Source organism: Heterodontus francisci, chromosome 30 (genome assembly GCF_036365525.1).
Source record: "Heterodontus francisci isolate sHetFra1 chromosome 30, sHetFra1.hap1, whole genome shotgun sequence".
Classification (NCBI taxonomy): Eukaryota; Metazoa; Chordata; class Chondrichthyes; order Heterodontiformes; family Heterodontidae; genus Heterodontus; species Heterodontus francisci.
In genome coordinates this window covers 27046747-27074245 of record NC_090400.1, presented here as the reverse complement: position 1 = coordinate 27074245, position 27499 = coordinate 27046747, and the positions used below count along the sequence as shown (strand labels likewise).

General features: G+C 44.2%; 1 protein-coding gene across 1 annotated transcript in view; it reads left to right on the top strand.

Moving 5' to 3' along the window:
- Positions 1-10090, top strand: part of LOC137346434 (myeloperoxidase-like) — a 45236-nt gene extending 35146 nt beyond the window's left edge. The window contains exons 9-13 of the mRNA XM_068009884.1: positions 542-712; positions 2052-2289; positions 3309-3514; positions 6646-6807; positions 10017-10090. Coding sequence (XP_067865985.1) covers positions 542-712; positions 2052-2289; positions 3309-3514; positions 6646-6807; positions 10017-10090 — 851 coding nt within the window. The remainder of the gene's footprint in view (positions 1-541; positions 713-2051; positions 2290-3308; positions 3515-6645; positions 6808-10016) is intronic.
- Positions 10091-27499: the final 17409 nt, after the last annotated feature.

Genomic DNA, 27499 nt, shown 5'->3' with positions numbered 1-27499 from the left:
ATCCCATTGGATGCAAAAATTCAACAAATGTTCAACTCGCTTGCACTAATATTTCATGCCTTAGGGCCACAAAAGCTTCCAGAACCAAGCATAACAGATTATTTTTAAAGATGAGCAATGCTCTGCAGTTTAAAGTATATGAGAATCTTCCTGCAATCAACAAACTTACTCAATGTTACAGGGAAATGTCAAAGAACTTTGAAAAAATAGGGAGGAGCAAAACTGAATATGAAAATTGTCTATAATTATGAGCAGGCTAAATGTGCTACTAGAACTGCATTTACACTGACAGTTTGTGAGATATAGATGCCAATTTGACATTGAGTAGTTGGAGTTGTTGGTTTTATGTAGGAAGTGGCTAAGGAAGGGGAACTGTCCCATAACATCAGTAAAAGTGTTTGATCGAGAGATGGGTGCCTATTGCTGTCTGTTACTTTCTGGGCTTTTCAACTGATAGGAACTGTAGGTAAGAAAACAAACAGTATGAAAAGTACTGAGAAGAAACAAATAATATTAATTGAACCATGTTTTCTCCTGTCAGGTGGAATTGAACCAGTTCTTCGGGGGTTACTGGCTAATCCGGCCAAACGGCAAGCACAAGATCGGATGATAGTGGATGAACTGCGGCAACGCTTGTTTGAGTTGACGAGTCATGTACCACTGGACCTGGCCTCGTTAAATTTGCAACGCTCCCGAGATCACGGGATCCCAGGTATTGGGAAATGCTCACACGTGCCTGAGTGTACAAACACTCTTATATACAGACAAGCACACTCTTACATGAAAACACATACACACTAATTTTTAAAAAAAACATTCTTTCATGAAATGTGCGCATCGCTGGCAAGAGCAAACATTTGTTGCCCATCCTTAATTGCCCTTGATAACTGAATGGCTTGCTAGACCATGTCAGAGGGCAGTTAAGAGTTAACCACATTGCTGTGGCTCTGGAGTCACATGTAGGCCAGACCAAGTAACGACGGCAGATTTCCTTCCCTAAAGGACATTAATGAACCAGATGGGTTTTTACTACAATCGATGATAGTTTCATGGCCATCATTACTGAGACTAGCTTTCAATTCCAGATTTTTTTGCATGAATTAATTGAATTTATATTCCACCAGCAGCCATGGTGCGATTTGAACTCGTGTCCCCAGGGGATTAGCCTGGGCCTCTAGATTACTGGTTCAGTGACATTACCACTATGCCACCATTTCCCCCATATGCAGACAAACAGATTCACACAAACACACACTATATGTACACGTACTTTTGCACATAAACACACTGATAGGCATGGACACACATTCATATACACATGCTAACATAGACACGAAATCACACACACACTCCCAACATACCTTGTATCCAATGCCCTTTGTTTGTGCTAATTGCAAAAGGCCACAGTTATGGGTAGCTGCGTATTCTTATGAACCAAAACATAACCTTATTCCCTTAAATACAAGGGTTAGCATTCTGCAATACAAGCAATCTACTTATATACCACTGGAGCATATGCTGGAAATTGTATGGGTCGTCCATCGCACACTCCTATTTTGCCCAAACCCCCCTGTTTACTGTTGCTGCTGCAGATTGTTGGACTTCTAACATCCTGCAGCCTCTGTGTGATTAATCCTTAGTAGTTTACCACAATCACCAAATAACTAAAATAAACCCTTAACATCTTAGTGGACATTTCATCATGTGGTATAGCAGTATAGACAGAGGAGATCCCATCCCTGGTCTGTGCTGATTCAGTTAGCTTCAGTTACTGGGGTGGTGGAGAAGTGACAATTGGCCCTTCGGTTATGGAGGGGGAATCAACTGGACTTCCTGTTTCTGACTGCAGTCCCGCTGGTAAATACTTGTGTGGTCATTGGGCAAAGACAGCATTCAGCTCTGCATGGCTGAAATGCCCATCTGTCTGAGCCACACATAAATGACCACTAGGGTGAGCTGTTGAGGGCCCTGTCATGGGATTGGGAGAGAAAACCTGGCGAGCAAAAAGCAAATTGTATTCATTGTTTCCCTTCTCTCTAATCTGAACACAGGTTACAATGCTTGGAGGAAGTTCTGTGGTCTTTCTGAGCCCAAGAACGTGAGGGAGCTCAAAGCAGTCCTCAGCAATGCAAGTTTGGCAAGCAACCTGCTCAGGCTGTACAGAACTCCTGCTAACATTGAGCCATGGCTAGGGGGAGTGTCTGAGCCATCTGTGAATGGTGGAAAGCTGGGCCCACTGTTTGCCTGCTTGGCAGGACAGCAGTTCAAAAACCTGAGAGATGGAGACAGGTAAGGGATAACTGTTATACGAATGGAAATCAAAAAGACAAAACAAAAACTTGGGTATCTCACTCACTCATGCAGAGGAAGGGAGGCTCCCAATTAGAGACTAAGGTCTGAATCCTGGAGCTTGAGTCTGAGTGCCAGCCTTGGGCAACATTGATGATGTAGGGATGCTTTTTGATAATTCTTGGCTGGATTAAATTTAAAGCGCTTTGTGCAGGAGAGGAACTTGCTGACTGCCTGACCATTCTGAATACCTCCTTTTGTCTGATCTTGACCTGGTATTCACAATAGGAATTACCTTGGGTGAGAAAGTGCTGGCATTCACTCAGCAGCTTATATTGGTATGAATGATGTGAAGAAGCCAGTGGGCAGAGCAATGTTATTGGAGGTTATCTGGTGTTTCCTTACCAGAATTGTAGTATAATGTAATATAGGTTTGTTACTGGACAGAATATGAAGTGGGGAAAATAGAAGCAATTTCTTCAAGAAAATTACCACGTCTCTCCTGAATGTTCGTTGCTGTGAGTTATTTGATTTTGACCATCCAGCTGAGCCCAGTCCTGTCCTCAACTGAGGTCTGCACGGGGGTACTTACCAGGATGGACTGTGACCAGCAACAGAAATCATGGCTAATTTTCCTCTCTGTATAACAAGACAGGTGAGGTTAAGGCCAGTTGTAATGTTTTAACTACAGTCCTGACTGAGATCCGCCTGTATGCCTAGATGCTACAGAGTGTGTGTGTGGGATGATTTTCCCAATAGGACATCAGTGGGAAAGAAACAACTTTGAGTAATCATAAGCATGTGGCAGAAGCTCCATTCACAAACGTAAACAGGTTTCTGCTGTACTTCTGGTGAGGAAACTGGCAGACTGGGAGCAGCTGCAAGGGATATCCCTGCCATGGAATTGTAACTTCCCATTGAGCACTAGTAGGAGCAGTCTCACCACAGCTCACAGATCTTAGAGTCCCAGAATTGCCTAACACTCCAACCTGATACTGTGCTCTTCCTTTGTGCTTTAGATTCTGGTGGCAAAACGAAGGGATTTTTACTGCCAGCCAGCAGCAGGCTCTGCAGCAAGTCTCGCTCTCCAGATTAATTTGTGATAACACGAGGATTGAAGAACTCCCTCAGGATGTGTTTAGGTTCAGACCGTACCCAGAAGGGTATGTCAGGTGCACTCAGATTCCACAGGTAGAACTGAATGCCTGGAAAGAGAATACAGAAGGTACAGTATCCCTAGGGCTGAGTCATGTTTCTCCTGGTAGTTATTGTCTGAGTATGCTGAGCTGCTGGTGTAAAACAGAAGCGAGAGTGTGGTGCTTAGAGAAATCTTGTTGGAAACCGGAGTATGGGAGAGTGGTTACAGAACCTTCTCTAGATAGTGGAAAAGTAGAAAAATCAACAGATCTGGTGGGGATAACAGTTGATAGCTGGTGTAATGATCAATGAAAGCCTCTTGATTACAAAGATCATTATAATATGCAAATTGGGCATATGTGATTCCCCGATTGCAATTCTGATGAACAACTGGGCATCGTGTAGCTTCTGTCTATTTTTACTAGGCAGCATGGTAGAAAAAGCACCAAACGGCTAAGAATAAAAATATTTTCATAGTGTGTGGAGGAGCAGGAGTGGTCCTCTGAGGCCCACAAGAGGCTGCTGATGCCGTGGGCTACTCCTCTCCACAATTGCTTCCCCCACTCTCGACCTACCTCTGGCCAACTGGGTCAGTCTCTGGGCGGCTCGATATATTGCCAACCTGGAGACAGTGAAATGGAGCATTTGGCGCCTGAAGCTCACTGTTGGCATGGTAACGAGTCCCACTCAAAAGGCAGTGGGTCTCCTGCTGGCAGAAGAGGGTGGCCGGCTGGCGCGATCTGCTGGTCAACTGCCCAACAGTTAAAATCTATTCCCATCTGTTCCAGCACAATGCAGCTCATCCCACCCACCACTCCTTTTTAATTTAGATTTTAATCCTCTTTAATCTGCTGGCTTTGTGTTGTGCAACAACAGCTTATATTTGTATAGTTCCTTTAGCATTGTAAACCGTTCCAAGGGTACTACACAGGAGCATTATCAAACAAAATCTAGCACTAAACCACATGGCTAGATATTAGGGCAGATGACCAAAAAATTGGTCAAAGAGGTAGGTTTTAAGGAGCGTCTTAAAGGAGGAAAGAGAGGAGGAGCGGTTTAGAGAGCCAAGCCTTGACAGCAACTGACACAGGTCGCCAATGGTGGAGTGATTAAAATGGAGGATGCCCAAGAGGCCGGAATTGGAGGAGCGCAGATATCTCATAGGTTATAGGGCTGGAGGAGATTACAGAGATAGAGAGGGGCAAGACCATCGAGGGATTTGAAAACAAGGATATGAATTTTAAAAATAAGTGTTTCTTAACCGGGAGCCAATGTAGCCCAATGAGCATTGGGGTGACGGGTGAAGAGGACTCTAATGATGGAACTGTAGCTGACCTGTTGAGATGTTAGGCCTCAACTGGAATCTTGTGGTAAATTCTAGGCACCACACTTTAGGAAGGATGTCAAGGCCTTGGAGAGGGTTGTTAGGGACAGAATTGAGAGAGATCTGAAACCCCAGTTCCCTTCCCTTTATTGACCGTAATCAGTGCATTTTTGATAAGGAAGATGTTTCTTAACCCCTGAGTGTATGGTAAATTTGAATAACAAGCAGCAGGCTTTTTGTGGATTTACATAAAGAGGATTATTTTTATTCACACATTCACCCCGAAAGTCTAACACTACATCACTCACTCACCATTCACACATTCTCAAAAAGAAAGCTGTTAAAGAGAATAGTGCACTTTTACCAATTGTAAACAAAAGAATGGTTCATAAGTTATGTGATTTTGACTCGCCCTGGGGAAAAGGCATGCATTGTGGGCCCAGTGAAGAAGGCATTTTCACTCCTGAAATCTCGTTAGATGGATTCGGTAGCTGGAGTCATATATCAAAGTCGTTGCAGGATTCTCTCAAAGAGGTGGATTTTCAGCAGGTCACGTAGTGAGTTGCTTGTAGTCTCATTACTAGGAGGTTGGTTTTCTTTACTGGTGGACTTGAAAAGAAACAGACTTGGAGACCTTAGGAAGTTGTAGTCTCCAGTTTTAAGACAGAATGGTACTGCCTTTGTTGCTGTCTCTCCAGAAATTAACCAGTTTCTTCCTGGTGCTTGGAGTAATAATATCTGTTATCTGTGATTGGTTTTGGTCATGTGCCCACCTGATCAATGCTTCTATTGCCCACCCAGAATGATTTGAAGTTCGAAACCATGGCTACACAATGGGGGATGGATGGTGGACGTTCACACTTACTTATGATTTAACTATTTTCTTACAGCTCTTTTTGTTAAGTTACGAGCTCAGAGACAGTGAGCCTAGGAGTCCATGGAAATTGAGTTTTGGGTCATCACAAATGATAGGAGTTGTGAATTCCACCAATGGTTTTGTCTTAGTATGTCCATCCAAGGGAGGTACTCCCACCATGGTCAGTCAATTGCAAAAATTATCTGGTCCTTGGCAGCCATCTTATGCTCTTTTAATGTCCATTACGGTTCATTTAAAAAAAAAGAAAATTCAGTTCCAGAAGAGTCTCTGCTGGATACAGTCCATGTTTAAAGTTATGAATAGGACATGCCTTTACTGGGCATGACAGGGTGCAGAAGAGATTTACCAGAATGATGCAAGGGATGCAGGACTTCAGTTACACAGAAAGACTGAGAAGCTGGGATTGCTCTCCTTAGAGCAGAAATGGTTGAGGAATGATTTATTAGAGATGTTCAAAACTATAAAGGGTTTTGATAGAGTAAATAAAGAGAAACTGTTTCCAGTGGTAGAAGAATCAGTAACCAAAGGCTACAGATTTAAAGTGATTAGTAAAAGAGCCAGAGATGAGATGAGAAATATTTTAACAGGGCGAGTTATTCCAATCTGGAATGCACTGCTTGAAAGGATTGTGGAAGCAGATGCAATAGCAGTTTTCATAAGGGAACTGGATAAATACTTGAAGGGGAGAAAATTTCAGAGAGATGGAGAAAAACAGGGGATAGGGACTAATTGCATGCTCTTTTAAAGAGCTGGCACCCTCCCGCCCCCCCACCCCGGCATGATGGGCTGAACGGTCTCCTCCTGTACTGTAACAGTCTATGATCCTATGCCGCTTAATGAATTCTTTCAGTCGAATCTTTTTGGTGGAAATTCTGTTGCAGTTCCACTTGCCTCTCATCGTTGCTCTGACCACTGAAACCTCCTTAAAATATCAATGCCTTTATATTTTTGTGATCAGGAAACCGACACTGTGCTTTGATCCTCACTCTGGCCATTTATTACATTTGTCCCCTTGCAGTGACCCCCTGTGGCTTCGTCCCTGTTGTTGCTCACACCCATTTCTCGATCTGTAAATCCTCGGTCAGGTACACCTGTGAATCAGGATTCAAGCTGGCGGGAGGGGATACAATAACCTGTCTAAGTAATGGACAGTGGAGCTCTGCACCACCTACCTGTACAGGTAAGAGCTGAAAACCAGTAACTTCGTAACATTCATAAAATGCTAACCTGTAACTGTGCAGATATCAAATTATATTGGAAGCTTATTCAATAGGTTGAGAAATCCATCTTAATATGAAGAAAGTGACACATCTGCAGGGGAACTTTACGCAGCTAATTTCCTACAAAATCAACACTGATCAGCGAATCTTCCCAACCCTAGGCTTGCACTAAGACGCAGGCTGATAGGAAACAAGGGGGAGACGGTGGCTAGTGGTAATGTCACTAGACTAGTAACCCAGAGCCCCAGGCTAATGCTTTGGAGACATGGGTTCGAATCCCACCACAGCAGATGGTGGAATTTAAATTCAAGTAATAAATCTGGAATTAAAAAGCCAGTCTAGTGGTGACCATGAAACCACTATTGACTGTTGTAAAAACCCATCTGGTTCATTAATGTCCTTTAGGGAAGGAAATCTACTATCCACACCTGGTCTGGCCTACATGTGACTCCAGACCCACAGCAATGTGGTTGACTCTTAAATGTCCTAACAAGCCACTCAGTTCAAGGGCAGTTAGGGATGGGAAATAAATGCTGGCATAGCCTGCGATGCCCACATCCCTCAAATGAATAAAAAAAAAAGTGAACAGCAAAACTTTTGAATTCCAATTTTATTTGTTAAATGTTAGTTCGGCTTCCTGCTTCTTAAGGTGAGGGGTGCTGGTGCTTGGCATCGAATATCAGCATGAAACACTCCCAGGCAGGTTAGTTCATCTATTGATTAGACACAGAGTAAGGGTCCCTCTACAATTAAGTACTCACTGATCTTGCTCATGGTATCAGTGGGGAGACCATGACCTAATATTTTTTCCCTTCACAGTTACCTCCGTGCCCCCTACTCCCTAACCCCCATACATAGTCCAGTGATGGACCAACGGAGCACACCAGAATAGTACGCTACCTGTTGAGACTGAGTATTGCCTAAATGTAGTGGGCCAGGTCATTAACATGGTCCAGCCATAGCGCTGGCATTGGGACTGGCACTCATAAGATCATAAGAAATAGGAGTAGGCCATTTGGCTTTCGAGCCTGTTCCACCATTTAATAAGATCATGGCTGGTCTGATTGTGGCCTTAACTCCAGTTTCCTGCCTGCCTCCCATGTCCTTGACTCCCTTGTAGATCAAAAATCTGTCTAACTCAGCCTTGAATATATTCAATGACCCAGCCTCCGCTGCTCTCTGGGAAGAGAGTACCAAACATTACCGACCCTCTGAGAAGAAATTCCTCCTCATCTCCAACTTAAATGAGAGACCCCTTATTTTTAAACTGTGTCTCCTGGTTCCAGATTTCTGCATGAGGGGAAACATCCTCTCAGCATCTACCCTGTAAAGCCCCCTCAGAATCTTATATGTTTCAATAAGATCACCTTTCATTCTTCTAAACTCCAATGAGTATAGGTCCAACCTGCTCAACCTTTCCTCATAAGGCAACCCCTTCATCCCAGAAATCAGCTGAGAACTTTCTCTGAATGGCTTCCAATGCAACTATATCCCTCCTTAAGTAAGAAGACTTAAACTGTACACAATACTCTAGGTGCGGTCTCACCAATGCTCTGTACAGTTGTAGTACGAATTTCCTATTTTAATACTCCATCCCCCTTGCAATAAAGGTTAATATTCCATTTGCCTTCCTAATTACTTGCTGTATCTGCATGTTTTTTGTGATTCCTGTAGAAGGACATCCAGATCCCTCTGTACTGCAGAATTCTGCAGTTTGTCTCTATTTAAATAATATTCTGCTTTTCTATTCTTCCTGCCAAAGTGGACAACCTCACACTTTTCCACATTATACTCCATCTGCCAAATTTTTGCCCAATCACTTAACCAAGTGATATCAGCTTCTTTGTGTCTTCCTTACAACTTGCTTACCTACCTATCTTTGTATCATCTGCAAATTTGGCTACAATACTTGATCCCTTCATACAAACATACTAACATACGAATTAGGAGCAGAAGTAGGCCATTCGGCCCTGCTAGCCTGCTCCGCCAATCAATAAGATGATGGCTGACCTGTGTGTCTCGAATTCCGCACTCCTATCTACCCCTGATAACCTTTGATTCCCGTGCCTAACAAGAATCTATCTACCTCCGCCTTAAAAATATTCACTGTCCCCGCCTCCACCTCCTTCTGAAGCAGAGAGTTCCAAAGTTGCACAACCCTCTGAGAGAAAAAATTTCTCCTCATCTCTGTTCTGAAAGGGCAACGCCTAATTTTAAAACAGTGCCCCCTAGTTCTGGACTCACCCACAAGAGGAAACATCCTCTCCACATCCACCTTGTCAAGACCATTCAGGATCTTATATACTTCAATCAGGTCTCCCCTCACTCTTCTAAACTCCAGTGAAAACAAGCCCAGTCTGTCCAACCTTTCCTCATAAGACAACCCGCTAATTCCAGGTATCAATCTAGTAAACCTCCTCTGAACCACCTCCAATGCATTCACATCCTTCCTTAAATATGGAGACCAAAACTGCACACCAATGCCCTGTATAACTGAAGCATAACATCCTTTTATTTTCAATCCCTCTCGTAATAAAGTATAGCATTCCATTAGCCTTCTTGCTGTACCTGTATACTAACTTTTTGTGACTCATGCAATAGAACACCTAGATCCCTCTGCACCTCGGAGTCTGCAGTCATTCTCCCTTTATGTAGTACTCTGCTTTTTTATTCTTCCTGCCCACTCACTAAACCTATCTATATCGGTCTGCAACCTCCTTATGTCCTCTTCACAACATACTTTCCTCCCTATCTTTGTGTCTTCTGCAAATTTAGCTACTAAGCCAAGGCTCCCCTCATCCAAGTCATAAATATAGATTGTAAATAGTTGAGGCCCCAGCACTGATCCCTGTGGCACTCCACTAGTTATAGTTTGCCAACCCGAAAAATGCCTCATTTATCCCAACTCTCTGTTTCCTGTTAGTTAGCCATACTTCTAGTCATGTTAATATATCATCCCAACACCATGTGCTCTTATCTTGTGTAAGTAACCCTTCATGTGGCACGTTATCGAATGTCTTTTGGAAATCCAAATACACTACATCTATTGGTTTCCCTTTATCCACCCAGCTTGTTGCATCCTCAAAGAACTCTAATAAATTTGTCAAACATGATTTCCCTTTCATAAAACCATGTTGACTCCGCTTGATTGTGTTATGATTTTCTAAAGGTCCTGCTACTAATTCCTTAATAACGTATTCAAGTATTTTCCCAATGACAGATGTTATGCTAACTGGCCTATAATTTCCTGCTTTCTATCTCCCACCTTTCTTGAATAGAGGGGTTACATTTGCGATTTTCCAATCTACTGAAACCTTTCCAGAATCTAGGGAATTTTGGAAGATTGCAACCAATGTATCCACTATCTCTGTACCCAATTCTTTTAAGACCCTAGAATGTAGACCATCTGGTCCAGGGGACTTGTCAACCTTTAGTCCCATTAGTTTTCCGAGTACATTTTCTCTAGTGATAGTAATTGTTTTAAGTTCCTCTCTCCCTTTTGCCCCTTGATTTCCTACTATTCTTGGGATGCTTTCTGTGTGAAGACAGATGCCAAGGGCTGAATTTTACCAACCCTCTGACATCGAGGGTTGTGGTGGTGAGGAGGCCTGGAAAATTCTTCCAGGTGAGGCCCGCCATGACCCCTGATGCTGGGAAGGCCCTGCCACATTTTGCCGGCGGCATGGAGGCCTTGGTGTGCCCCCTCCACCGCTGGTTGGAGAGCCTTCATCTGAATATGCTAATCATATTTAAAGTAACGAATAAACTTATCCGGTAGCGACGGCTATCCCACGCCGATATTCCAGCCGTTGGCCAGAACTCCCGCACCGTTGGATCTCCATACGGGATCCAAGGCATGACACTAGTGGAGAGGAGTGAGGAGTGAGATTTGCAGGGCGGGAAGAGGGCGTATTGGGGAAAACCACTCTGATTGGTTATGAGGGTTGAGGGTCAAAGGTGCTGAATGTGGGGGAGTTGAAGATTTGGCATATTAAAAAGCAGTTTTCTGGGGGAATGGGTTATTTTATTTATGGAGAACTCAGTGGGGGGCAGGGTGGGAGAGGGGATTCAAAGTTTAAATAAAATTTTATTTTCAAGTTTTGTGCAGCGGGACCTTTAAAAATGTAAATTTACCTGAAGGGCTTGAAGCCCTTTAAAATGGCATTGCGCCTGTGCGGTGGCGCCGAATGCCATTGCCAGAGACGGTGCAGCCGCCCCCTCTACGTCATCGGGGCAGCCATTCCGCCCCTCCATTTAAATGAGCCCCCGCGCGAAATATCGCAGGGGCTCAGTGGCGCGCGTCGCATGTGCGCCGCGCCTTCTTTCAAATTTGCCGCTGTCTTATAAAATTCAGCCCACAATATTTGTTCATAGACTCCTCCATTTCCTTGTTTCCCATTATTAATTCCCCAGTCTTATCTTCTAAGGGACCAATCCTTACTTTAACCAGTCTTTTCCTTTTTATATACTTGTCGAAATTTTTACTGTCTGTTTCTATATTTCTTACCAGTTTGCTCTCGTACACCAATTTCTCCCTCTTTATTATTTTTTAAATATCCTTTGCTGATTTCTAAAAATGTTCCCAATCTTCTGGCCTACTTCAATCGTCACGGCATTGTATGCCTTTTCTTTCTATTGAATACCATCTTTAGCTTCCTTAGTTATCCACGGATGGTGCATTCTTCTCATAGAGTCTTTCGTTCTGAATGGAATATATCTTTTTGTTGAGAGATATAAAATATCTCCTTAAATGTCTGCCACTGTTTCTCTACCATTTTCCCTTTTAACCTATTTTCCCAGTCCACCGTAGTCAACTCTGTACACGTACCCTTGTAATTGCCTTAATTTAACTTTAAGACATTAGTTTCAGACCCAAATTTCCCACCCTCAAACTGAATGTGAATGATCACTCTTGCCTAGAGGATCCTTTCCTATGAGGTCATTAATTAATCCTTCTCATTACACATTACCAGGTCTAAAATAACCCTTGTTGGTTTCAGAATGTATTGTTTTAAGAATCTGTCCCGAATACACTCTATGAACTCATCCTCCAGGCTACCTTTGCCGATTTAATTTGTCAAATCAATATGAAGATTAATTGCACCTTTCTTACAAGCCCCCATTATTTTTGAATTTATACTGTGTCCTACAGTGTAGCTGTTAGTGGGCCTTCAAACAGAATCACAGAATCACAGAATTGTTACAGCGCAGAAGGAGGCCATTTGGCCCAACGTGTCCACACCAGCTCACCAAAAGAGCAATTCACTCAGTTCCATTCCCTGCCTTCTTCCCGTAACCCTGCACATTCTTCCTTTTCATAAACAGTCTAATTCCTTTTTGAATGCTTGTATTGAACCTGCCTCCATCACACTCTCCGGCAGTGCATTCCAGATCTTCACCACTCGCTGCGTGAAAAAGTTTTTCCTCATGTCACTTTTGCTTTTCTTACCAAATACTTAAAATCTGTGCCCTCTTGTTCGTGATCCTTTCACGAGTGGGAACAGTTTCTCTCTATCTCCTCTGTCCAGACCCCTCATGATTTTGAATACCTCTATCAAATCACCTCTCAACCTTCTCTTCTTCAAGGAAAATAATCCTAACTTCTCCAAACTATCTTCATAACTTAAGTCCCTCATTCCTGGAACCATTCTTGTGAATCGTTTCTGTACTTTCTCCAATGCCCTCACATCTTTCTAAAGTGTGGCGCCCAGAACTGGACGCAGTACTCCAGCTGAGGCCGAACTAATGTCTTATTCAAGTTAAACGTAACTTCCTTGCTCTTGTACTCTATGCCCCTATTAATAAAGCCCAAGATACTGTATGCTTTATCAAATGCTGTCTCAACCTATCCTGCCACCTTCAATGACTTATGCACATATACACCCAGGTCCCTCTGCTCCTGCACCCACTTTAGAATTGTACCCTTTATTTTATATTGTCTCTCCATGTTCTTCCTAGCAAAATGAATCACTTCACATTTCTCTGCATTGAACTTCATCTGCCACCTGTCTGCCCATTCTACCAACTTGTCTATGTCCTTTTGAAGTTCTACACTATCCTCCTTACAGTTCATAATGCTTCGAAGTTTCGTATCATGCATACTTTGAAATTGTGTCCTGTACACCAAGGTCTAGGTCATTAATATATATCAGGAAAAGCAAGGGTCCCAACACTGATCCCTGGGGAACTCCACTACAAAACTTCCTCCAGCCCGAAAAACATCTATGAACCAGTACTCTTTGTTTCCTGTCACTCTGCCAATTCCATATCCATGTTTCTACTTGCTCTTTTATTCCATGAGCTATAACTATACTCACAGGTCTTGTGTGGCACTTTATCAAATGCCTTTTGAATGTCCATGTACACCATATCAACAGCATTGCCCTCAGCAACCATCTTTGTTACCTCATCAAAAAACTCCAGCAACTTAGTTAAACATGATTTTCCCTTAAGAAATCCATGCTGGCTTTCCTTAATTAACCCGCATTTGTCCATGTGACTATTAATTTTGTCCCGAATTATTTTTTTCTAGAAATTTCTCCAGCACCGATGTAAAACTGACTAGCCTGTAGTTGCTGGGCTTATCTTTACACCCTTTTTTGAACAAGAGTGTAATGTTTGCAATTCTCCAGTCCTCTGGCACCACTCTCAAGTCTAAAGAAGACTGAAAAATTATGGACAGTGCCTTTGCGATTTCCACCCTCACTTTCCTCAGTATCTTTGGATGCATCTCATCTGGTCCTTGTGCCTTATCCACTTTAAGTACAGACAGCCTATCTAATACATCCTCTTTATTAATTTGAAACTCCTCTAGTGTCTGAATTACCTCCTCTTTCACCATTGCCTGGGTTGCATCTCCTTCATTGTGTTACAACCAGGTGAGAAAGAGGTCGAGGGTTTCCTTTCAGCCTTCACCTGGTCTTACTGTAACAGGGTTTAATTTTAAACACACCGTGTTTTTAGCTCCCCCTTGGTGAATCCTTGTTCACTGCTTTCCAATTATAAGGCAAAGAAACCAGCACAAACAGGCTTTCTCAGGTTTAAAGAAGAAAAGTTGAAATTTATTAAATATAAACTCTAATTTAGTTAATGCCTACGGATACATGCTGTGCCCCACGCTAGCATGCATACGCGATACACACATGCAAATAGAGACAGAAACGAGCAGAAGGAAAATAAAGTGGAAAGGTTTGAGGCAATATCTGAAGAGTTGTTGTTATGGTTCTTCAAGCTCGCTGTAGTGTCCTTGATTATAGGTAGATCATTGGAGCCCAGTATTCTTCTTAAAGCTTGTTCGCTGTAGGAGACTTTTCTGTCTTGGGTTCATGTGTCTTCAGTGGATTCAGAGGCTTGTGAGAAAGAGATGGGAGCAGACAGGAGAGAGATCTTCTCAGTCTAGTAGCAAACAGCTTTCTGCCCAAACTGTTTGTACAAATTCAAAAAACTTAGGTTGCCCAGCAGGTTAGTCATGTGACTAGCTGGGTTGACCATGTCCGTTTGTGTATTCGGCCATCTTAGCAGTCAACCTGGAATGCGAGCTCCCCCACCTTCACTGTCTGGTGATCAAAAGTTAATTGTGGGTTGAATGTCAGGGAATGGCTGATTTGTCCTTCCAAACACTGTCTGTTAATATGCAGATGCCTTTTCCAGCCACGGCTGATCTGTTTAACAAGGCTTCTTCACTCCAGTAACAGTTTAAAATCAATGTTCATGACATATTTAATGTGCCTCATTCTTGGCAAGTGGGAGCCTAGCATGACACTTGTCAAAGACAGATGCAAAGTATTAATTTAATACCTCAGCTATGCCTTCTGCCTCTATGTGTAAATCCTCTTTATGGTCCAGAATTGGCCCCACTCCTTTTACCACTCTTTTACTATCTATATGTCGATAGAAAACTTTGGGATTTCCTTTAATGCTAGCTGCCAATCTCTTTTCATGCTCTCTCTTTGCTTCTCTTATTTGCTTTTGCACTTCCTCTCTGGACCTTCTTTCTTCAGCCTGGTTCTCAACAGTATTTTCTACCTGGCATCTTCATAAGCACACCTTTTCTTCTTTCTCTCAATCTCTACCTCTTTTGTCATCCAGGGAGATTTGGATTTGTTTGCCCTACCTTTCCCCTTCAAGGGAACATACCTTGACTATGCTTGAACTATCTCTTCTTTGAAGGTAGCCCATTGTTCATCCATCGGTTTTCCTGTCTACTTTTGACTCCAATTTATTCACTCCAGCTCCGTTCTTACCCCATTGAAGTTGACCTCCCCCCAGTTAATTATTCTTACTCTGTATTGCTCTTTGTCCTTTTTGTCATGAAGACCCGACCTGCCAAGAATGAGGCCTATTAATTTTGTCATATAAACATTAATTTCAAATTGTTGCTAGACTGAAGAGATGACTTGTTTAAAGAGATCAGCAGTGGCTGGAAAAAGTTGCTTTCTTAGAGACAGTTGTCTAGGGGAAGACAATGGAACTGCTCCCTGATTCAATTAACCCAAATCGATTTTGATCACCAGACACTGAATGTGGAACTAGCCAGCTTTCCATTTCCTCCCCCTGAGCTCCCAACCCCCACACTGTGGGTGTCTGCTAAGATGAAAGGAATCTACAAAAATGTAGGAGAGTTTGTTAAAAAACAACTAGTCACATGATTAACCTGCTGGCCCAGGGTTTTTGAATTGTGTTCACAGGACAATTTGAAGACAGAGACTGCTTTGAAGTCAACAGAGAAGTAAGGTCTCTCTCCCTGGCTCTCTCTCTCTCTCTCTCTCACGAATTTCTAAATCCACTGAAGCCACTTAAACCTCAAGAGAGAAGACTCCTACATCAAAACAAGTTTGGAAGTGTGCACTGGGCCCCAATGAAATGGAGATTTAACTGCAATCAAAGACTCTACTTCGAACTCAAAGGACAGTAAATGACCCCAGCTATTGCTTCAAACTTTTCTCCTTTATTCTTGCTCATTTTCTGTCTCTATCTGCGTGTTTGTTTATCATGTATGCATGCTAGCGTGGCCGCATAGCGTATTCATATTTTTAACCGAATTAGAGTTTTAACGTTAATAAACGTACACCTTTCTTGTATATATCTAAGAAAACCTGTCTGGTTGATTTCTTTGCCTTACAATTGGAGAGCCGTGAACAAGGATTCACTGAGGGGGAGCTAAAAACATGGTGTTTTAAAAATTAAACCGTGTTGTGGTCAAACCAGGCAAAGGCTGAGAGGGAACCATTAGACCCCTTTCTCACCTGGTCGTAACATTTTCCATAGTCAGCCTAAACCTTATGATACAATGATCACCACTGTCCCCTAAATGATCTCCTACTGATACTTGATTCACTTGGCCCACCTCATTCCCAAGAACCAGGTCTAGCAGTGCCTCCTTTCTCATTGGACCAGCAACATACTGCTGTAGAAAATTTTCCTGACCACACTCTAAGAACTCTTGCCCCTCACTGCCCTTTACATGACTATTATCCCAGTCTATATTTGGATAATTAAAGTCCCCCATTATAACTACCCTATAATTTTTGTACCTCTCTGTAATTTCCTTGAAAATTTGTTCCTCCATGTCCTTCCCACTAGCTGGTGGCCTATAGACAACACCAAGCAATGTAACTGCACCTTTTTTGTTCCTTAACTCTAACCAAATTGATTCTGTCGTCATCCCCTCTGGGACATCCTTTTTCTCCAGCACTGCAATGCTCTCTTTAATCAATACTGCCCCCCCAACCCCATTTTTCCCTTTCCTATCTTTCCTGAGCACCTTGCATCCAGGAATATTTAACACCCAGTCCTGCTGTTCTTTGAGCCAGGTCTCTGTTATAGCCACAACATCATATTTCCACATAACAATCTGCTCCTGTACCTCACCAATCTTATTAACTACACATCGTGCATTCGCATACATGCGCATTAACCCTGGTTTGGACTTTATTGCTTTTTCCTTTACTCTGACCCCACCAAATATTCCCTGCTCTAGTGCTATATATCTCCCCCGGTATTCTGTGCGTCTTGATATTCCTCTCTAACACTTGCTCCTGGTTCCCACACTCCTGACAAGTTACCAGTTTTGCTTCCCTCCAATCTGAGCTCCCTCTCAGGTTCCCATACCCCTGCCAGTCTAGTTTAACCCCTCCCCAACAGCACTAGCAAATCTCCCTGCAAGGATATCAGACCCAGTCCTGCCAAGATGCAACCCCTCCATCTTGTACAGGTCCTACCTGCCCAGAACCAGTCCCAATGCTTCAGAAATCTGATGCCCTTCCTCTTACACCAGTTCTCCAGCCACGTGTTCAAGTGCTCAATTCTCCTATTCCTATGCTCACTCGCAAGTAGGACTGGGAGTAATCCTGAGATTACTGCTTTTGAGGTCCTGCTTTTTAATTTCCTTCCTAGCTCCCTAAAATCTACTTTCAGGACCTCATCCCCCTTCCTACCCTTCCTACCTATGTCATTGGTGCCAACGTGGACCAGGACCTCTGGCTGTTCACCCTCCTCCTGAAGAATGTCCTGTAGCCATTCTGTGATATCCTTGACTCTGGCACGAGGGAGGCAACACACCATCCTACAGTCCTGTCTACAGCCACAGAAACGCCTGTTTGTTCCCCTAACTAATGAATCCCCTATCATACTGCTCTTCCACTCTTCTTCCTCCCCTCCTGTGCAGCTGAGCCACTTGTGGTGCCACAAACTTGGTTCTGACTGCACTCCTCTGAGGAATCATCACCCTCACCAGTATCCAAAATGGAAAACTGATTAGCAAGTAAGATTGTCTCAGGGGACTCCTGCACTACCTTCCTGGTTCTCTTAGACTGCCTGGTGGTCACCCATTCCTTATCTTCCTGCATGCTCCTAATCTTTGATGTGACCACCTCCCTAAACGTGCTATCCATGTAGTTCTCTGCCTTGTGGATGCACCACAGTGACTCCAGCCACTGCTTGAGATCCAAAACCCAGAGCTTATGCTTGTGCAGCCGGTGACACTTCCTGCAGATGTGTTTGTCTAGGACACATGGTGCATCCATGACTTCCCACATGTCACAGGCTGAACATTCCACTCGGCCAAGCTGCCCTGTCAAACCTTAACTTTACAGATTACTTAGTATAATTAGAATAGTTTACCAGTTATTCACCAACCAGCTTCTTCCATTGCAAGAACCAAATACTGGAAGGTTAAAAAAGTAGAAAAAAGGAGTACCTCCTACCCCCTTCACCGAACTTGTCACTCACCAAACTCGTATCTACACTCTGCTTGCAATCTGCACGCCGTTTGCAGGCTGCAACCCAGACCTCTGTATTTATACTTTTTTAAGCTAAAACTGCAGCAACCAGATTGAACTGGTCAGCTACTTACCTAAGCAACTACTCTGCAGTAGAGCCTGTTAATCCCTGCCTAAGACTGGAAGAAACTTAGTTTACTTTCTTAACCCTACATTTTCGAGAGGGTAAATCCCAGTTCAATGCTAACTGCAGACCAGATATTTATAAAGATAACAACACTTAAAATCCCCACTCACCATGAGTTGAAACCCATTTCTCCCACACCAATCTTTGAGCCACACATTCAACTCTCTGATCTTATTTACCCTATGTCAATTTGCTCATGGCTCAGGTAGTCATCCAGAGATTATTACCTTTGTGGTTGTACTTTTTAATTTAGCCCCTTGGTGCTCATATCTCTTCAGCAGAACCTCTTTCTCAGTCCTATCTATGTCGTTGGAACCCACCTGGACCACAACAACTGGACCCTTCCCCTCCCACTCCAAATTCTTCTCCAGCCCCAAGGAGATGTCCTTAACCCAGGCACTGGGCAGGCAATACAGCCTTCAGAACTCATGTTCTCAGCTGCAAAGAACACTATCTATCCCCCTAACTATACTGTCCCCTACTACAACTACATTCCTTTTTACACACCCACTTGAATGGCCCCTTGCTTTATGGTTCTGTGGTCAGTTTGCACATCCTCCCTGCAGTCCCTGCTCTTGTCTGCACGAGCTGTAAGAACATCGAACCTGTTGGACAATTGCAAGGCTTCTTCGTTGCTACCTTCTGGATGCCCATATCTGCTCGGGGTCACACCCTCCTGTCCCTGACCATGGACCAAATCTGAAGCACTTAGCCTAAGGGACCTCATGCCAAGAAACAAGAGTGCACATATTGCCTGACATGGGTTAAGTAGCCCCTTAAAGTGAGTCTTTGCTATTCTCTTCAGTCCAAAGACTGGGTCAAGAATTTTGCGGGGTGGCAAAATTATAGATGTGTTCATGGCAGTTCCCTCTGGTCAGTGTTCTAGCACATTCATTTGAACCATGTTTACAATTTCACAAGAAATACGACCAGAGGGGTTCACCATGAATCCGTTTCCACAGTGACTGCAGTAATTCTTCCCCCTCTGTCCCTTATCTGGCTTGTGATTCATTCTAACTTCTTTTAAATCATTTTATCCTGCAGATATCTCAACAAATGAAATATGATTCCTCGTTGCTTGGATCTGAAAAGAAGATGTTGCTAAGTGAGTGTAGGGCCATCCAGGACTCCTGTGATGATTCTGTTTGAGTACTGACCAGGCTTAGGGGACAAGATCCCACAATCAACCTAGAAACACCTGAGCCCACTTTTTGAGCACTAGATGCAGTTTCCATTCAAACATTGCTAATGTTCATAGGCTTTATGGCGAAATGAGATTGAATGATGATTTGTGTTAATAGACTAGAAAATTTGACAATATATTGATGTCCCCACTGATACCAAGACTGGAGAATGTGCAAATCAGTCTGCATCAAATATGCTGATTACACTTGATTACTGTTCTGAAATGCATTGTAATCCTATCACATAATTAACCAATAAAAGCAGTGTCTGCAGCCATTACCTCAGTGCTGACTGTTTGACATACAGAATTTCTATTTATGTGAGTCTATTAATGTGAAAACACTATTAGTCTGTAAACCTGAGGTCATTCAAAACTCTGCTGCCCGTGTCTTAACTTGCATTAAGTCCCATTCACCTATCAACCCTGCGCTCCTGGTCAAGCAACCCCTTGACTTTAAAATTCATCCTTGTTTTCAAATTGCTCCTTGTCCTGGGTCCTCCCTATCTTTATAATCTCCTCCACTCCTACAACCCTCTGCGGTATCTGTGCTCATCTAATTCTGCCCTCTTGAGAATCTCCAATTTTAATGGCTCCATCATTCAATCATAGAATCATAGATTGGTTACAGCACAGAAGGAGGCCATTTGGCTCATCATCTCCCTGCTGGCTCTCTGCAAGACCCACACCCCTGCCTTTTCCTGTAGCCCTGCAAAACCTTTGTCTTCAGATAATTATCCAATTCTCTTTTTAAGGCCTCGATTGAATCTGTCTCGATCACACTCTCAAGCAGTGCATTCCAGATCCTAACCACTTGCTGCGTAAAAATGTTTTTCCTCATGTTGCTATTGCTTCTTTTGCCAATCACCTTAATTCAGTGTCTTCTGGTTCTGGATCCTTCTTCCAATGGGAACAGTTTCGCCCTAGTTCTCTGTCCAGACCCCTCATGATTTTGAACACTTTCATCAAATCTCCTCTTAATCTTCTCTTCTCCAAGGAGAACAGTCCCAGCTTCTCCAATTTTTCCACATAACTGAAGTTCCTCATCCCTGGAACCATTCTCGTGAATCTTTTCTGCATCCTTCCTAAAGTGTGGTGTTCAGAATGGGACGCAATACTCCAGTATAATAAAAGCAAAATACTGCGGATGCTGGAAATCTGCAATAAAAACAAGAAATGCTGGAACCACTCAGCAGGTCTGGCAGCATCTGTGAAAAGAGAAGCAGAGTTAACGTTTCGGGTCAGTGACCCTTCTTCGGAACTAGCAAATATTAGAAAAGTCACAGGTTATAAACTGAGTGGTTCCAGCATTTCTTGTTTTTATCACAATACTCCAGTGTTTTATACAGGTTTATCATAACTTCCTTGTTTTTGTACTCTCATGCCACTATTGATGAAAGCCTCGGGTCCCATATGCATTACTATCTTTCTCAACCTGCCCTGCCACCTTCAATAATTTGTGCACATATACCCCAGGACTCTCTGTTCCTGTACTCCCTTTAGAATTGTCCCCTTTATTTTATGTTGCATCACACCGTTCTTCCCACCAAAATGAATCACTTCACACTTTTCTGCATTAAATTTTATCTGTCACTTGTTTGCCCATTCCACCAGCCTGTCTATGTTCTCTTGAAGTTTATCACTATCCTCCTCACAGTTCACAATATTTCCAAGTTTTGTGTTATTAACAAATTTTGAAATTGTGCCCTGTACAGCCAAGTCGAGGTCAGTAATATATATCATGAAAAGTAGGGGTCCGAACACTGACCTCTGGGAAACCCCACTATATACCTCCGTCCAGTCTGTTAGTTAAACACGATTTGCCCTGAACAAATCTGTGCTGGCTTTCCTTAATTAATCCACATTTGTCCAAGTGAATATAAATTTTATCCCAAATTATTGTTTCTAAAAACTTTCCTAACCCTGAGGTTAAACTGACGGGCCTGTAGTTTCTGGGCTTATTCTTACAAGGGGTGTAACATTTGCAATTCGCCAGTTCTCTGGCACCACCCCTATATCTAAGCAGGATTGGAAGATTATGGCCAGTGCCTTCAAAATTTCCTCCCTGCATCAGTATCCTTGGATGTCAGGGTGCATAGCCTTTGCCTTATCCAGCGCCTTTAGGTGTTTCTTGATATCACATGGAGTAAATTGTATTGGCTGGAGCATCTGTGACTCTGGGGACCTCAGGAGGAGGCCAAGATGGATCATCCACTTGCCACTTCTGGCTGAAGATGGTTACAAATGCTTCAGACTTGTCTTTTGCACTGACGTGCTGGGCTTTCCACCATTGAGTATGGGGATGTTTGTGGAGCCTCCTCCTCCAGTTAGTTAAATTGTCCACCAACATTTACAACTGGATGTGGCAATTCTGCAGAACTTTGATATGATCTGTTAGTTGTCTATTACATGCTGCTTCCACTGTTTAGCATGCATATAATCCTGTGTTGTAGATTCAACAAGTTTTTTTTTTATTCATGCATGCGATGAGGGCGTCACTGGCCAGGCCAGCATTTATTGCCCATCCCTAATTGCCCTTGAGAAGGTGGTGGTGAGCTGCCTTCTTGAACCGCTGCAGTCCATGTGGGGTAGGTACACCCACAGTGCTGTTAGGAAGGAAGTTCCAGGATTTTGACCCAACGACAGTGAAGGAACGGTGATATAGTTCCAAGTCAGGATGGTGTGTGACTTGAAGGGGAACTTACAGGTGGTGATGTTGCCATGCATTTGCTGCCCTGGTCCTTCTAATTGGTAGAGGTCGCGGGTTTGGAAGGTGCTGTCTAAGGAGCCTTGGTGCGTTGCTGCAGTGCATCTTGCAGATGGTACACACAGCTGCCACTGTGCAACGGTGGTGGAGGGAGTGAATATTTTTTGTAGATGGGGTGCCAATCAAGCAGGCTGCTTTGTCCTGGATGGTGTCGAGCTTTTTGAGTGTTGTTGGAGCTGCACCCATACAGGCAAGTGGAGAGTATTCCATCACACTCCTGACTTGTGCCTTGTAGATGGTGGACAGGCTTTGGGGAGTCAGGAGATGAGTTACTCGCTGCAGGATTCCTAGTCTCTGACCTGCTCTTGTAGCCACGGTATTTATATGACTACTCCAGTTCAGTTTCTGGTCAATGGTAGCCCCTAGGATGTTGATAGTGGGGGATTCAGCGATGGTAATGCCGTTGAATGTCAAGGGGAGATGGTTAGATTCTCTCTTGTTGGAGATGGTCATTGCCTGGCACTTGTGTGGCGCGAATGTTACTTGCCACTTATCAGCCCAAGTCTGGATACTGTCCAAGTCTTGCTGCATTTCCACACGGACTGCTTCAGTATCTGAGGAGCCATGAATGGTGCTGAACATTGTGCAATCATCAGCGAACATCCCTACTTCTGACCTTATGATTGAAGGAAGGTCATTAATGAAGCAGCTGAAGATGGTTGGGCCCAGGACACTACCCTGAGGAACTCCTGCAGTGATGTTCTGGAGCTGAGATGATTCACCTCCAACAACCACAACCATCTTCCTTTGTGCTAGGTATGACTCCAACCAGCGGAGGATTTTCCCCTTGATTCCCATTGACCTCAGTTTTGCTAGGGCTCCTTGATGCCATTCTCGGTCAAATGCTGCCTTGATGTCAAGGGTAGTCACTCTCACCTCACCTCTTGAGTTCAGCTCTTTTGTCCATGTTTGAACCAAGGCTGTAATGAGGTCAGAAGCTGAGTGGCCCTGGCGGAATGCAAACTGAGCATCACTGAGCAGGTTATTGCTAAGCAAGTGCCGCTTGATGGCACTGTTGATGACACCTTCCATCACTTTACTGATGATTGAGAGTAGGCTGATGGGGTGGTAATTGGCCGGGTTGGACTTGTCCTGCTTTTTGTGTACAGGACATACCTGGGCAATTTTCCACATTGCAGGGTAAATGCCAGTGTTGTAGCTGTATTGGAACAGCTTGGCTAGGGGAACAGCAAGTTCTGGAGCACAGGTCTTCAGTTCTATTGCGGGAATATTGTCAGGACCCATAGCCTTTGCAGTATCCAGTGCCTTTAGTTGTTTCTTGATATCACACGGAGTGAATCGAATTGGCTGAAGTCTGGCATCTGTGATGCTGGGGACTTAAGGAGGAGGCCGAGATGGATCATCAACTCGGCACTTCTGGCTGAAGATTGTTGCAAATGCTTCAGCCTTATCTTTCGCACTGATGTGCTGGGCTCCCCCATCATTGAGGATGGGGGTATTTGTGGAGCTACCTCCTCCAGTTAGTTGTTTAATTGTCCACCACCATTCACGACTGGATGTGGCAGGACTGCAAAGCTGAGATCTGATCTGTTGGTTATGGGATCGCTTAGCTCTGTCTGTCGCATGCTCCTTACGCAGTTTGGCACGCAGATAGTCCTGTGTTGTAGCTTCACCCATTTTGAGGTATGCCTGGTACTGCTCCTGGCATGCCCTACTGCACTCTTCATTGAACCAGGGTTGGTCTCCTGGCTTGATTGTAATAGTAGAGTGGGGGATATGCTGGGCCATGAGGTTACAGATTGTGGTTGAGTGCAATTCTGCTGCTGCTGATGGCCCACAGCGCCTCATGGATGCCCAGTTTTGCATTGCTAGATCTGTTCGAAATCTATCCCATTTAGCACGGTGATCGTGTCACACAACACGAAGGAGGGTATCCTCAATGTGAAGGCGGGACTTGGTCTCCACAAGGACTGTGTGGTGGTCACTCCTACCAATACAGTCATGGACAGAAGCATCTGCGGCAGGCAGATTGGTGAGGATGAGTTCAAGTATGTTTTTCCCTCTTCTTGGTTCCCTCACCACCTGCCGCATACCCAGTCTAGCAGCTATGTCCTTTCGGACTCGGCCAGCTCGGTCAGTCGTGGTGCTACCGAGCCACTCTTGGTGATGGACATTGAAGTCCCCCACCCAGAGTACATTTTGTGCCCTTGCCACCCTCAGTGCTTCCTCCAAGTGCTGTTCAACATGGAGGGGTACTGACTCATCAGCTGAGGGAGGGCGGTAGGTGGTAATCAGCAGGAGGTTTCCTTGTCCATGTTTGACCTGATGCCACGAGACTTCATGCGGTCCACAGTTAATGTTGAGGACTCCCAGGGCAACTCCCTCCCTACTATATGCCACTGTGCCGCCAAATCTGGTGGGTCTGTCCTGCCGGTGGGACAGGACATACCCGGGGATGGTGATGGCAGTGTATGGGACATTGTCCGTCAGGTATGATTCCGTGAGTATGACTATGTCAGGCTGTTGCTTGACTAGTCTGTGGGACAGCTCTCCAACTTTGGCACAAGCGCCCAGATGTTAGTAAGGAGGACTTTGCAGGGTCAACAGGGCTGGGTTTGCCGTTGTCGTTTCCAGTGTCTAGGTTGATGCCAGGTGGTCCATCTGGAAATAGGAAGATAGTGCAGCTAAACAGCTGGTGTCGGAGAGAGAGTTTCAGATGTCTGGATCGTTGGGATCTCTTCCGGGACAGGTGGGACCTGTACAAGAAGGACGGGTTGCATCTAAACTGGAGGGACACAAATATCCTGGCTGCGAGATTTGCTAGCAGGGAGGGTTTAAACTAGTGTGGCGGGTGGTGGGAACCAGAGCAGTGGGTCAGCAGGTGAAATAAATGAGGGGGAACTAGTGAATAAGGTCAGTAAGACTGAGAGGAAGAGCAGGCAGGGAGATGTTGCGGAGCACAGCGGGACTGAAGTGGTCTGAAGTGCATTTGTTTCAATGCAAGAAGTATAACAGGTGAGGCAGATGAACTTAGAGCTTGGATTAGTACTTGGAACTATGATGTTGTTGCTATTACAGAGACTTGGTTGAGGGAAGGACAGGATTGGCAGCTAAACGTTCTGGGATTTGGATGCTTCAGGCAGGATAGAAGGGGATGTAAAAGGGGTGGGGGAGTTCCATTACTTGTTTAGGAGAATATCACAGCTGTACTGCGGGAGGACACCTTGGAGGGCTCATGCAGCGAGGCAATATGGGTGGAGCCAAGGAATAGGAAGGGTGCAGTCACAATGTTGGGGGTTTACTGCAGGCCTCCAAACAGCCAGCGGGAGATAGAGGAGCAGATATGTAGACAGATTTTGGAAAGATGTAAAAGCAACAGGGTTGTTGTGGTGGGTGATTTTAACTTCCCCTATATTGACTGGGACTCACTTAGTGCTAGGGGCTTGGATGGGGCAGAATTTGTAAGGAGCATCCAGGAGGGCTTCTTGAAACAATATGTAGATAGTCCAACTAGGGAAGGGGCTGTCCTGGACCTGGTATTGGGGAATGAGCCTGGCCAGGTGGTCGAAGTTTCAGTAGGGGAGCATTTCGGGAACATGACCATAATTCCGTAAGTTTTAAGGTACTTATGGATAAGGATAAGAGTAGGCCTCAGGTGAAGGTGCTAAATTGGGGGAAGGCACAGTGGCGCAGTGGTTAGCACCGCAGCCTCACAGCTCCAGGGACCCGGGTTCGATTCCGGGTACTGCCTGTGTGGAGTTTGCAAGTTCTCCCTGTGTCTGCGTGGGTTTTCTCCGGGTGCTCCGGTTTCCTCCCACAAGCCAAAAGACTTGCAGGTTGATAGGTAAATTGGCCATTATAAATTGTCACTAGTATAGGTAGGTGGTAGGGAAATATAGGAATAGGTGGGGATGTTTGGTAGGAATAGGTGGGGATGTTTGGTAGGAATATGGGATTAGTGTAGGATTAGTATAAATGGGTGGTTGATGTTCGGCACAGACTCGGTGGGCCGAAGGGCCTGTTTCAGTGCTGTATCTCTAATCTAATCTAATATCAGGCAGGAACTGAAGAATTTAGATTGGGGGCGGCTGTTTTGAGGGTAACTCAACATCTGACATGTGGGAGTCTTTCAAATGTCAGTTGATTAGAATCCAGAACCGGCATGTTACTGTGAGGATGAAGGATAAGTTTGGCAAGTTTTGGGAACCTTGAATAACACGGGATATTGTGAGCCTAGTCAAAAAGAAAAAGGAAGCATTCATAAGGGCTAGAAGGCTGGGAACATACGAAGCCCTTGAGGAATATAAAGAAAGTACGAAGGAACTTAAGCAAGGAGTCAGGGGGGCTAAAAGGGGTCATGAAAAGTCATTGGCAAACAGGATTAAGGAGAATCCCAAGGCTTTTTATACATATATAAAGAGCAAGAGGGTAGCCAGGGAAAGGGTTGGCCCACTCAAGGATGGAGGAGGGAACTATGCGTGGAGCCAGAGGAAATGGGCAAGGTACTAAATGAGTACTTTGCATCAGTATTCACCAAAGAGAAGGACTTGGTGGAAGATGAGTCTAGGGAAGGGTGTGTCGATAGTCTGGGTCATGTCGATATCAAAAAGGAGGAGGTGTTGGGCATCTTGAAAAACATTAAGGTAGCCTGATGGGGATCTACCCCAGAATACTGAGGAAGGCAAGGGAGGAAATTGCTGGGGCCTTGACAGAAATCTTTGTATCCTCATCGACTACAGGTGAGGTCCTAGAGGAATGGAGAATAGCCAATGTTGTTCCTTTGTTTAAGAAGGGTAGCAAGGATAATCCAGGAAATTACAGGCCGGTGAGCCTTACGTCAGTGGTAGGGAAATTATTGGAGAGGATTCTTCAGGACAGGATTTACTTCCATTTGGAAACAAGTGGACTTATTAGCGAGAGGCAGCATGGTTTTGTGAAGGGGAGGTCATGTCTCACTAACTTGATCGAGTTTTTTAAGGAAGTGACAAAGATAATTGATGAAGGAAGGGAAGTCGATGTTGTCTATATGGACTTCAGTAAAGCCTTTGACAAGGTCCCTCATGACAGACTGGTACAAAAGGGTGAAGTCACATGGGATCAGAGGTGAGCTTGCAAGATGGATACGGAACTGGCTCAGTCATAGAAGACAGAGGGTAGCATGGAAGGGTGCTGGGACCTTTGCTATTTGTAGTATATATATCAATGATTTGGAGAAAAAAGTAGCTGGTCTAATTAGTAAGTTTGCAGACGACACAAAGGTTGGTGGAGTTGTGGATAGTGATGAGGATTGTCAGAGGATACAGTAGGATATAGACTGGTTGGAGACTTGGGTGGA